Source organism: Rosa chinensis, chromosome 2, assembly GCF_002994745.2.
Source record: "Rosa chinensis cultivar Old Blush chromosome 2, RchiOBHm-V2, whole genome shotgun sequence".
Taxonomy (NCBI): Eukaryota; Viridiplantae; Streptophyta; class Magnoliopsida; order Rosales; family Rosaceae; genus Rosa; species Rosa chinensis.
This window is the reverse complement of record NC_037089.1, coordinates 33,751,182-33,765,379: the sequence shown is the minus strand read 5'-3', so window position 1 is coordinate 33,765,379 and position 14,198 is coordinate 33,751,182. Positions and strand designations below refer to the sequence as shown.

General features: G+C 37.7%; 1 protein-coding gene across 1 annotated transcript; it reads left to right on the top strand.

The window, feature by feature from the left end:
• Nucleotides 1-2,179: 2,179 nt before the first annotated feature.
• LOC112189040 (laccase-15) lies at nucleotides 2,180-4,944 on the top strand. Its single transcript, XM_024328304.2, has 5 exons — nucleotides 2,180-2,583; nucleotides 2,689-2,840; nucleotides 2,956-3,200; nucleotides 3,288-3,416; nucleotides 3,658-4,944. The coding sequence occupies exons 1-5, from the start codon at nucleotides 2,476-2,478 to the stop codon at nucleotides 4,731-4,733; spliced, it is 1,710 nt and encodes a 569-aa protein (XP_024184072.1). The 5' UTR covers nucleotides 2,180-2,475; the 3' UTR covers nucleotides 4,734-4,944.
• Nucleotides 4,945-14,198: the final 9,254 nt, after the last annotated feature.

The following is a 14,198-nucleotide window of genomic DNA, read 5'->3' as shown; positions in this document are numbered from 1 at the left end:
TATCACATAATAAAGGGCTCTGTTTGAATAACGAAAAATTGACGTTTTGTATTTAATTAAGGAATGTAAAGTCAAATTCTCAAAATGGCTGGATACATATCAAAAGCAAACATAAGTTTTTGGATAATTAGGTCGTAATCAAGCTTCGTTATCAAATTCTTAATCTGTGGAGAAACCGAAAGTTCTTATTGTCTGTAGTAATCCATGATTTAAGCGAGAAAAATTTGTAACGCATGAATTCCTCGCTGATTAATTTACGTGAGGAGTTTGAGTTGTTACATATCACTTTTTCTCTTATAGTTGATTGAGGTTCTGAATCTCTGATGGTTCAAGTCTAATCACCGAATAAAAAATAGTTCAAGTCTAATCTTTGAATTAAAAACAGAAAACCTTAGCAAAGATTATTGCTAATAAGTGTATTTAAAATAAAAGTAATGAAAGATATTTAACAATAGAGATACTGCTAAAAGATACGTCCATGATAGTTGCTTGATAATGTCTAGATTGTAGAAACATGCACTGTTTATTCATTGTTCATAATATTTGTAATTGTGTTCTATCATTGCTAAAATGATATAAAAAGTCTGAAATTTTACGCGTAACCAAACCTAACATTCATGACCTTTCACTGTACTTGCTTAACTTAAAGGAGCACTTTACTTAATCACTTTCGGTGATCTATGTTGAAAAGATAATGTAGATGCTTTGCTATTTTCTCGATGATATTGGATTAGGTATACCTCATTCCACTACTTAATTACTACTCGCTGACTGCAAAGAATATTAGCTGCCTAAATTAACTAAATATTGAATTAGTTACCTGTTCCATCATAAATTTTTCAAACCTTAGCTGGCTAGCTAGGGGGAAATTGACTACTGCTTTTTAAATGTGTAAACCAATTGTCATAAGCCTTTCTCATCCATCCCTTCTAGAAATGGCAGAAAATTAATGAAAAGTAATTATATTTGACCAGAGTATAACATGGATATGAAAAAGTGTTGAAAAGTAAAAAGAAAATGTGTGATTTGAATGAAAAAAGTTGTATGACATTTATTAATAGCCGATGCCATATTCGTTTTGAAAACTCAATGGGAAGAAGAAAATTAACTTGGCCTACTTCTGGGAAACAAAGATTGGGTGTTATAGGAAGCTTCGTCTTAATTATTTGAAGATATGTAGATCTCTGAACTCTACAAAGTCTTCAAGTTAATCGTAACGAAAAGATCAACCGATAGCTATCTGCCCCAAAAAAATTTAAGGTGTAGGTATATACTAGGTAGTCAAACTATAGAACACAGAGATAGAAGACGCGTTTTAATTCCAACCATCAATCATCACCAGTTCTACGGTTAACTCTGTCTAGATATATCATTTTTAAACCATGTCATGCATTCTACTACAGTTGGTTAATAGTCATAGAGCGTGTGTGCGTAAAGCCCTTTCAGGGATTTCTTTTTTTAGACATTTTAAGGGATGACTCATTAAATTCACTTTTCGATCATATCTTAATCGTTCAGTTTTTAAGTATATATGAGTAGATTATCTCTGCAAATTTTTCAGCTAAATTGATAATCATTGAGACATTCATAACTGCGATTTATAATTATGAATACGAACGGTTCATGTTGGACAAATTCAGTTCATCTATTGATTTAATATAGTTTTATACCTTAACGATTATCAATTTGGCTGAAAATTTACAGAAATGATCTATATATTAAAACCTAAACATTGAACATTCGATATACTAAAATACGATCGAAAAGTGGATCCCACAAAGAATCCCTTTAAAATGACCAAATATATATATATATATATATATATATAATTGTGTAATTTTTTCTTTAGACTTCAACCATAGCAAGCAACTTTTATTTTATTTTATTATTAATATTTTTTTATGTTACTGTACAACTCTTATCATGAGTTGATCGACCTCAAAATCTAGAAGGTCACTATGAGTGATAGAAAAAAAATAAAATATTAGTGTTACCGGCCACTAAACGATATACAAATCTATATCTTAAATAAATAAATAAAAAAACCATAATTGATATCTCTTGGATTCTTTTTCCTCATGTACGATTGCATCTCATTAAATGAAGTCTTTTTAATTTAAATACTTATTGAGAGGTTTTTCTGGTGAAAATAATTACGAGATTTAATTACCATTTCTATTGAATTTTTTGTATATTACTATTGATTTTTTTTTAGAATACTTTCGAATTTTCTTCTTTATCATACTTTTTAGTTTAAATATTAACGATATAATTATGACTACATACGAATGTGCAGACTGGGGGGTTCAATTGGCTGAGAATGAATATTAGCTACCATGTTGAATTCCTTGGGCGGTGGTTTGATCCCCTCAAGACCTTTGAATAGTTTCCGCCCCTGCATGTCTATATATACCTGCTCGATATATATACACATCGATCATTAGAACTAATTAATTAGTGCATGTTGTTTCGAAGATGAAGGTTTCCAGAATTAGCCTGCATCTGCAACTTTTGGGGTTGTTATTGGCTTTGAATGGCTTCCTCCACCATTGCCAAGCTTGGCCAGCTCGTTACACTTTTGTGGTAGGTTATGTGTCGTATTGCCTATATATGCAGTTGTATACGCTCCTGCATGCGTTGTGTATGTTTCATATAATGATCGTTTTAACGAGTTATATGTGTATGTAGGTGGAAAACACTCCATACAAGAGACTCTGCAGCACAAAGAACATCTTGACTGTAAATGGCCAGTTTCCGGGGCCAACTTTGTATGCTCACAAAGGAGACACTATCATCGTCGATGTCATTAACAAAGGCAATCGTAACATTACTCTCCACTGGTGCGTTCTTACTTGATTGTTTCATATTTTTAATCATGCATTCCTGTACTTTTCAATCCATATATATATATATATATATATATATATAAAAAACAAGCTACTTGATCATGAGCAGGCATGGTGTTGGGCAACCAAGATATCCATGGTCGGACGGACCAGAGTATATCACACAGTGCCCAATTCAACCAGGGGCCAAGTTCAGCCAAAAGATCATTTTCTCGAAGGAGGAAGGCACCCTTTGGTGGCATGCTCACAGTGAGTGGGATCGTGCCACAGTCCATGGTCCCATCATCATATACCCCAACAAGAACAGCAAATACCCTTTTGCCAAGCCTCATGCAGAAATTCCAATCATATTAGGTACGTAATTAACTATGGATCATCTTAATTACCCATTCTAATCACTTGACTAATGTCAAGAACTGAGTTGTACGTTGAAAATTGTAGGAGAGTGGTGGAAGGTAGATATAGGGAAGCTTTATACTCAAACTATTCAATCCGGAGGGGACCCTAATACTTCCGACGCCTACCTCATCAATGGTCAACCTGGCGATCTGTATCCATGCTCTAAATCAGGTTAGCACTCCAACTATAATAATAATTTATCTTAGGTAAAATTAATTAAGTCTTTGGTCAATTGTGATTTGGAAGCTTAATGCATGCTAAACCGATCGAATATTATGGTACAGAGACGGTTTAAGCTCTAAACTGAAGCCAAGGATTTGATGTTATTTTGCTGATGTGTGTTGTTGGAGCACTGAAATTCTTTCACCTACTAAGTACTAAAATTGTCATTATGTGCCTGATTAATTTGCAGAGACGTTCAAGTTGATGGTTGATTATGGCAAAACCTACCTACTGAGACTAATCAACTCCGGTGTGCAAGAGATTCTGTTTTTCGCCATCGCCAATCACAAAGTTACAGTTGTAGGGACAGATGCTAGCTACACCAAGCCTTTCACAACTGATTATGTCACCATCTCACCTGGTCAAACCATTGACCTTTTGCTCCATGCTAATCAGAGGCCTAACCACTATTACATGGCCGCTACAGCCTACGTCGGTGGTGCTGTTCCTTATGATAACACCACCACCACAGCCCTACTACAATACACGAATCGGGGTTACACCCCTTCTTCAACCCCTTTGTTTCCTAATCTTCCTGCTCACAATGACACTAATGCATCAGTTCATTTTAGTGGTAGTCTCAGGAGCTTGGCTGATAAAAACCACCCCATTGACGTTCCACTAAAAATTACAACTCCCTTGTTTTATACCATCTCCGTCAACACGTTCCAGTGCCCCAATAATTCATGCGCCGGGCCTAATGGGACGCGTCTGGCTGCTAGTATAAACAACATTAGCTTTGTTAATCCTAGCATTGACATACTACAAGCGTACTATTACCATGTCAACGGGCAATTTGGAACTCGGTTTCCAAGTTCCCCGCCTCTGCTGTTTGACTTTACAGCACAGTACTTGCCGCTGTACCTTCAGACCCCAAAACGAGGGACAGAGGTGAAGGTACTGGAGTACAACGCGACAGTGGAGCTTGTGTTTCAGGGGACTAATTTGGTGGCAGGGGATGACCATCCAATGCATCTTCATGGTTACAGTTTCTATGTGGTTGGATTGGGGCTTGGGAACTTTGACAAGGATAAGGACCCTTTGAAATACAATCTTGTTGATCCTCCTCTTCAAAACACCATTGCTGTCCCTGTAAATGGGTGGGCTACCATCAGATTCAAGGCTGATAATCCTGGAGTTTGGTTTATGCATTGCCATCTGGATAGGCATATGTCATGGGGGATGGATACGACATTCATAGTGAAAAATGGAAAGGGACCTGAAGCTCAAATCTTACCTCCACCACCAGATATGCCACCATGCTGAATGATGGCTCTCCACAAATATCTGATTCAATTGAATAAAATTGGTCATTGGTCATGCAACGTACATGTTGTCTATCTATATATACATCTAGTTATTTGTTTAGCCTAATATGTTCCAATAAGTAATTAAGCAGATAGTTATTGCTAGATATACTAGTAATGTTGTTTGTACTGTGTCCAGGAAATGAAAGGAAGTTTGCAACTTTGCATTATTAGAAGCAACCGTATAGAAGGAGAAAAACAAGAAAGGAAAATGACAATTATAGTTAGCTACCTATAGTTCACCCTATCAATTGGACCACTGCCCTATTTTCTATTTTACCGTCAACTACTACGCTCAATGTCAAGATAGTTGTCACGTAGTTTGAACTGTATGATTCCCACAGCCTCTTCGATCTTTTACCCTCCAGCCGCTTCTTCCATTGTGAGCCTTTCTTGGCTATTCAACGTGAGGCATCTTTGTGCTCTGTTTTCTTGCATAACTTGTCGTGTAGGAATCTGAAACAGGCCAATTTGAAATTCGATGGACAAAAGGAAATGAGAAGTTGTGATTATTCTTTTATCGATTATGTATGTTGGAACACTTGACATTCCCATACTGCTTGGCTGAGAATGTAGAATAGCAAGACCTGCTGCTATCTCTTTAAGGATATCCCAATAAGGCAGTGCAATCTTCCCATTTTTTCGAAAAGACTCCGATTAGAGGCGAATTCAAAACCCGAAATGGGAGCTTTAGTCTCTAAACAGTATCACATTTTGATTGTTGATTTGAGCAAGAGTGAAAAGATAACCTCATATAAAAATGATCGATTTGGCCCTCCTCCACTTGTCTTTAAATTTGCATAACTGACATTCTGACAACCTCATGTTCTGTAAATGTTTCCTTCGAAGGCAAACCAAACTTAAACAAAACATAAATCATAGATGATATTCAAGTGCCCTAACATAATAATGTATTATAAAAGGCCTCTCCTAATTAAATTTAGAAGAAAATGGGAAAGCGAAAATCACAAAATAGGTAACTGAGATACAGGGTGATTCAAGCTTAAATACCTTTTCATTGTCATGCAGGGGATGTTATTTGAACTATGTTGGCTATTCTCTGCGTCTCTCACTTAGTTATCTGTTCCCCTCATTTACAGCTACTTGTGCCACAAGAAATAAGCAAATTTCGCTCCACTGATAAAACAAATGTGAAGTTATGATTCTTTGACTATCAGGTCTTGTTAAGCACACTGACATTAGTCAAGTATTGAGATGGAAAAGAGGAAATATCTGTGAGTAATAATGCTTCAATATAATTCACAATTGTGTAAGAGGTATATATACAACCCTATTGTGTACTACACTTAGTACTACGTTAGTACAATCCTATTGTGCTAATTGTGTATAAGTCATTGTAATAGCTGTTGGCATGGGAGCCTATTGTGTACTACGTTAGAATCTTCTTTCAATCCTAGAAGATTACTATAACCCCAAGAGTTGTACAACTATTGTACTACATGCACTTGTTTATAAGTCACTGTAATAGCTGTTGGGAGCCCTATCTTCTCTTTTGTTTTTTTGTTTTTTGTTTGTTTATCCAAATTATTAATCATCGCGAAAAGTATAGAAGCTTTTAAAACTAAAACTCATTAAAACAAAGATTAAAAAAGTCAAAACAGCTTCTGGTAAAAAAATAATAAAAACTTAGCATTCGTAAAGAAAAAGAGAAGTCCCCTCCCACTATACTCCAGAGGCAGGGGCAGTGAAGTTAACTTCTGTGTGCTCTGATTGCTCTCATCACACATTTCAGGTGGAACATGGAATAATTCAACCAAGTCAAACTCATTTGCAGGTAAGCAAACATTCTTTTTTGACTCATTTGTTTTTCCACTTCTCGATGGTTCCAACAAAACAAAATGATACACATGCTAGGCTCCAATGCCTACAGATACATTAGTCTTGCTTAGACTGAACGCATAGCCAAGTAACTTGGCCACAAATATACATTATTTTTACAATCATTATGCAATTCTCTTCCATTTAAATGATGCATGCAATAACCATGCAGCAAAATTGTACAAGCATATCATATTTAAATTAGTCAGTTAAACTAAACGAATAAGTTGATAATCACTTATTCATTTTCGAGGAAATGCACTCATCCAACGAACCGCTTACTTATACAAGCAAGGCCAAATGCACTATCGGTACTTGCTAGCTGATATGGAGCTTTATATATGGACAATTCCAATAATTCTACAATATCTTCATTATTTCTGAACAGCTCCAGATAAGTTTTTATCTACATACCCTTTTAATTTGAGCTAATGTCATATTTCACATGCTTCATTGATTCCTGCAATCTAAGCATGCCTATAAAATGTGATAATTTCAATAGCATATATGCATTAATGTTGATGCCATGCTTTCAATGTCTCCATAATTATCAAGCACGACAATGATATGCACAATGTTATTTGTATCTCCATTGCGATTTACTTGCTAAACACACATGCCATGCTTTTATTTTGATTATATTACTACGCATACACTAATTGCGATACGTGCTTCACAAACTGTGACATGCATAGAGACCCAAACAGTGTCATGCACACAAAATTTCCATTGAGCTATACTCAATACTCTTATTTAAATGCTTTAATCTTATATCCACATGCTGCTACATGTTTAGCACCTCTATTGCTTATAGTCACATGAAATCTCTTCAGCGAGATCAATCCTCATTCTTGCATGGTAAATGTTCTCGATACTGAGGGACTTGCACACCCTACCTGCCATGCTTGAATGACATACACTCGCCATGCATAAACGACATACACTTTCCATGGTAAATGTCCTCGATACTGGGGGGACTTGTACACCATATCGCCATGCCTGAATGTCACACACTCTCCTTACCTGAATGGCAGACACTCGCCATGCATGAATAACATACACTTGCCATGATAAATGTTCCCGATACTGGGGAACTTGCACACCCTACCTGCCATGCGTGGATGGCACATCCCCTCCATGCTTCAGCCACATATCGCCTTGCCATACTCGCCACGTTTCAGCGATATCTCACTTTTGCTTCAATAGTGTCTCATCTACGCCTCAATGCAGTAACTCACCTATGCTTAAGCGATACACTCGCAATGCTTCAGCAATATCTTATTTATGTTTCAGCAGTATCTCACCAATGCCTCAGCAATACACCCACTATGCTTCAACGATATACTCGCTATGTTTTAGTATCATACTATCCATGCTCCAGTGGCCTACACTCGCCATGCTCCAGCAGTACCTTATCTATGCTTCAACGTGTTGTCTATGCTTCAGCAACCTGTACGTACTCAACACACTACAATGATATCTTCTCTATGCTTCAGCATCTCATCTATGCTTCAACAACAAATTATCCAGGTCTCAGCGTTATCTTCCCTACGCTTCAATAGTATCTCATTTATGCTTCAGCAGTATATTCTCTACACATTAGCGATAACTTCATTGTGTTTTAGTAGTATCGATCTCCCCTATGCTTCAACTGTATCTTTTCTATGCCTCAACAAGCTTCAGCGGTATCTTATCTATGCCTCAACATTATATTCTCCACGCTTCAGCAGTGTACTCGCCATGCTTTAGCGATACATTAGCAATACATTCGCTTGGTGCATACTTTCTATGCCCCAACGATTCCTTTCGCCATGTTTCAGCGATGTACTCGTCATACCTCAATGATACACAATCGCCATGCTTCGACGTAATATATCCTCCTATATGATAAATGTCACACTCGTCATGTTTCAACGATACACTCGTAATGTTGTAATAACATGCTTCCAATTAACGACGCAGTCGCAATGTTGTAATGACATACACCCAATACTCGCCACGTTTCAACGATTATCGTATCTGTGCTTCAGCAGTATATTATCCAGGCCTTGGCAATCTCTTCTCTACGCTTCAGTAGTATCTCATCTACGCTCCAGCGGTATCTCACTTATGTTTCAGCGCGATATACCCTTCATGCTTCATCGATACGTTCTCCACGCTTCAGCGGTGACCTACCTCCGCTATATCTCAACACAGTGTACTCACCATGTTCCGAATGACACACTCGCCATGCCTCAACTGCACACTCGCCATGCCTCAGCGACATATTCAACGTACTCGCCGTGCCTTAGAGCCATATACTCGCCTATACTTTAGCTTCACGCTTCCCCGCTTGTGCCCTAGCGACACTCGGGACTATATTCTTTGAAACCTACCCATGGCAGTATTATCTTGGCTTACCTACAACCTTACTATAAAATCTGTGATGACCTGGATTTTCATTATGTAATTTTGGTAATTAATAATGGACCAGTTGTACGAATAATTGTTATAATGCTTTATTCATAGATTTTATATGGAGTGGAATGATTTTCGTACGTATAAATAATTGAATTTCACAGTTTAGGGGGTCGTGTGAAGTTTGACTTTTTATATGTTGGGATTCTCGGAAAACTTCCTTCACGAAAGTTGTAGAGCGCGTCGATACGAGTTCGTGGACATGCGGAACGCAGGAATCGGAGTTTATATGAGAAAGTTATGGCTAGCGGAAGAAGTTTCCGTTTTAGTATAAATAGAGGAAAATCATAAATTATTTTCATAAATTCCATTTCCTTTTCCGGAAGCCCTCTCCTCTCTCTCTCTTCTCTCTCGGTCGGCCTCTTCAGAAACGAAAATATCCTGCTGACCCGACCCGAACCCGGTGTTCTGACCCGGCCGGAACTCCATTCTCCGGCGACCTCTACCGGCGAAACCTGCACAGAACGACTCGCGTTCTTGCTCCAGTCGTCTCTGTGGTGACCTCGAGCAACGATTTTCGGTGGAGGAAGCGCAGCAAGGCGGTGCAGTTCGTGGTTTTTCAACCCGACCGGAAAACGCAGTTCCAACGTCGGCAAGGCTTCCAGTTTTCTTGGTTGAGCTCAGAACTGCATCGCCGATCGATCCTTGGTGGTTTTTTGGATCGATTCACGTGAAAATTCGATCAACTCAGTTGGGATTACTATTCACGGCTTGTGAGGTAGTTTTCGATCCCTTAAGCTTGTTTTCTGACTTCGATCCAGTTATGAAAGTTCACAAGCATGCTTAGATGAAGCTTTTTGATGTTGGGAATTTTGTGAGATTTTGAGTTTTTGGCCGGCGGCGGTGCACCACCGTCTGTGGTGGCGTTCCGGCGGTGTTCCGGCCACTTTAGGGACTGTTTCTGGTATTATGTGTCTTCTACTCGTCGATACGAGCGTTTCGATATATAATATGCAAATTTTGGAGTTCGTATGGATTTGTTATGATTTTTGCCGTTTCATATCGGTGAATTTATTCGATCCGTGAAGTTAGGAGCGTCCGATCGACTTGTGGTTTGGTCACATCGATCGTGGACGTATTCCGAAGGCTTTGGGAGGTCTCGGATGTGGTTTTGCCTCGATTGGCGCCACTTTGGGGATTTTAGTTCAAAAACAGGGGTTTCGAACTTAAATCAAATGTGAATCATTACTAAGTTGGAACCATATGTGAATAGGTACTTGACGAAGTATTCAGACGAGTGGTTGGTGATAGTTTTGGTTCGGTTCTGTATTGAAGACGCAGCAGGAGTTCAAGGTGAGTAAATCTCACAAGGACGTTTATGAACAGAAGTACCATTATTGTTTTGGCGTTAATTATTTAACTGCAAACTATAGTTGGTATTAGTAGGCATTCCTGAGCGAATGACTACATATATATATTTAGATGAAATATATATATCCTTGTGAATGATTGTGATGAATAATAATATGCATGATGGTGTTCATATTATTGTTAAATGCGACTTTTCAGGAAACGATATTATAGAAAAGATGTTTCTATTGTTTGAAAAGTATTGAGCATTAATGTTACATTTGAGTCAAGCGTGATTCATTTTAGATGTATTGGTCTTTGTACCAAGGGTCACAGACGGTGAGCAAGAATTTGGGAAGCCGAAGCTAGGTGCTTGTAACGTTTTTAGGTCAGATGTGACTTACTTAACGTTGACCTTAAGACCAGATAGGGTCTAAGAAGATCTTATGTCACAGATGGTGATAAATCATAGATAGTAACAGGTTGCAGATGGTAACCTTGATGTTTGATTTCGTGACCAGATGAGGTCTGAAGATCATGCGTCACAGATGGTGAGCAGAGATAAGGAAAGCCGAAATTAGATAGTTGTAACGTTTTTAGGTCAGATGTGACTTACTTAACGTTGACCTTAAGACTAGATAGGGTCTAAGAAGATCTTACGTCACAGATGGTGATAGATCATAGCTAGTAATAGGTTGCAGACGGTAACCTTGATGTTTGACTTCATGACCAGATGGGGTCTGAAGATCATGAGTCACAGATGGTGACAGATGGTGATCAATAGTTGAGCTGAGACCAGATGGGGTCTAATGATTATAGGTCACAGATGGTGACAGGTTGTAGACGGCAACCTTGATGTTGATTTCCTGACTAGACGGAGTCTGAAATCATATGTCACAGATGGTGACAGATCACAGATGGTGATAGACCACAGATGGTGATTAAGGCAGGAAATAGGTAATCACGTCCTTGGTAGGACGAGTGATTACAATTTCAATAGGGTTCTAGTTTATCTGCCATGATAGCTTATGGGAGTAACAGTCGAGGTTGCTTGAGACTCATAGGTTCGCGGCTTAAAGGAGAGTTCAGATGGCATTCTTCTTTAATTGTCTAGATGAGACTTGAATTGCTACTTGATGGTTAAGTTAGCAAATAAAGCATGGTCATAGTGGTGACTCATGTTGTCCTTTCTATGGAAAGGATATGAAAAGTTAGAAGGAAATCATGGCTGCATGTTTCCTTAAGTAGATTGATGTGAGTTGTTGATTGATGTTCATGAGTTACTCATACGAGCTTGAAGAAGCTTACCGGGTTTGTTGTTTGGCAACCCCGGTGCACCATTGTAAATTGTGTAGGGGCTAATCCTGCAGGTCAGGAAAATCGTGGCTGAAGCTGAAGGAGCTTGTTGGCAGCAGAACGGGTAGGAAGCAATTTTTGTTGGTTTTGCCAATATATGACTTCCGCTATGCAGTAAGCTCTGAGGAGCAATTTACGTTTTATTGTGATGACAATCTAATTCGTAAATTTGTGTAATATATAACTCTGTGGAGCGAGTGTATGTTATCTTGGATGATTCAGTGTATCAGTAAGTACTTGTTTTAAGGGAAAGATGTTCCAGGTATTTGTATTGATGACTGAATATTCACGCATGTATAATTATGGGATTATATATATCGATTTTTATTGTTGTAAAAATCAGGGGCGTGACATAATCCCTCTGGGACTCTACCGATTCTCCAATGATCGCAATGTATTCTCCAACGATCTCAATGTATTCTCCAATAATCACAATGTGTTCTGCAATGTTCTTAATGAATCCTCCATTGATCGCCATGAATCCTTTAATGATATTCTCCAATGATTTCTATGTATTCTCGGATGACCGCCATGTCTCTTCTAATGATCGTCATATTCACCCACGATCGTCTTGTATTATGTCACTGACGCGCTTTTGGGAAGCGCGTAATTTAACCCTGAAAATGTCGTTAGTAGTATAAGCAAATAGGGATCGTTCTATCCGGGGATTGAGGGTACACTTGTAATTGTGAAACAAATAAAGAAAAGTATTATTTACAAAAATAAAATAAAGAATAGAAATATATACAAGTAACAAAATAAAAAGGGAGGGGGTTTAAGAATTATAGAATTGAAAATTAAGATAAATAAAATAAAGAAAATGTAAAAACATATATACAAGGGTGGATCGCAAGGAACAAAGATCAAAACCACATCCATATGCAAGAAATCCAATTACAATTCCTATAGTTGATTTTAAATGTCATGAGAGAGGAGTTGATCATGTGAAACATTCGAAAGCAAATGATTTCCCATATTTTACTTTTCAATGCTAATTAACCTAAGCGAAAGCACCTAGATTAATCCTATCAAACATGCAATCAAGCCCTAGAAAGCTAGTCAATCATGACATGTTCAACGCATTAGACATAGAGAAAGGCTATCAACTCAAGTGTACAACTTAGTATGGAAAAGTCCACCTAATTGCAATCCTCTTTAATTAAATTCGGTCTTTGCACAAAACCTTTACTACTTTGATTCAAGTTTACACAAAACGAAAAGTCGATTTCATGTTCTTAAACCTAGCACCAATTATATCAAAACCCTAAGTGTTTGCAACCACATAAGATTAAAATACAAAAGTTTTCTATCATGCAAATTTAATTAAACAAACCCACATAAGCAACATAAAAATCAACATATAGAAATCACAACTTTATCTCAAAACATATAAACGGGCTTTAAACTTTGCCCTTAACATTATTTGTTAACTAGAATTCATAGTTCTACAAATCTAAACAAAGAAAACCAAAAGAAATTACAAGGAAAAAGATAGAATTACACCATGAAGGGAGTGGATGATGAAGAGCTTGAGACGTTGATCTTGAATCTTTAAAGCAAGACTTCACTATCACGGCACAAGGTGGATGATGATGGCTAGGAGGCTTCATGGCTTCTTCTTCTCTTCTTCTCTTTGCTTAAAAATGCAGAAACTTAAAACTAGAGAATGGAGAGAAATATGGAGAGGAAATGGAGAGACAAGGAGATGGAATGGATGAAGGAATGTGTTTTGGAATGAGAGGAGAAGGTGTTTATATAGGGAAGAAAAAGAAGAGTGAAATGATGAGTGGAAGAAAAATAATGAAAGTGGAGTATGTTAGTGTGAGTAATGATGGAGAAAACATGATGATTACACCCTAAAACATGGAATGTTTTTGGGTGATGATGATAGTGGATTAGTGTGAGAAATGATGGAGAAAACATGATGATTACACCCTAAAACATGGAATATTTTTGGGTGATGATGATGATGGATTTCCTACTCATTTACTTCAATTTTATCTCCACCATTTGTAGGTAAGTGTGGACATAATGCTCATTTCACCATCATTTACTCCAATGTACCTAAGAAAATAGAAATTGAGTTAAAAATCGATTCGTTAAGGAATTAACTAAGCAAAATGTGAGGAATTAACTATTAAAATACCACATTAAAATGCTCCTATCAGTCACTACCTTTGGCAGTTTTCAATGAAATTAGCTCTATATCGCCATTTCTTATCTCTCTCCAAAATATCGCTAAAGGCATGGGCACGCTGTATAGCAATCCCAAACTACTGCCTAACGTGAACAAGCTGAAATGGCTATCCAATGTGAAAACGCTCACAGCCAGTTCTGCAAATACAACACGATGTTGTCTCTCGCAAACCCTTGTGCTGTCAGTTGCGATCAAATCAATGAATGCCGCCATGAATGAATGAATGATATGCGATAAATCGCCATGAATGATACGCGATACTCCGCCATGAATGAACGAATGAGT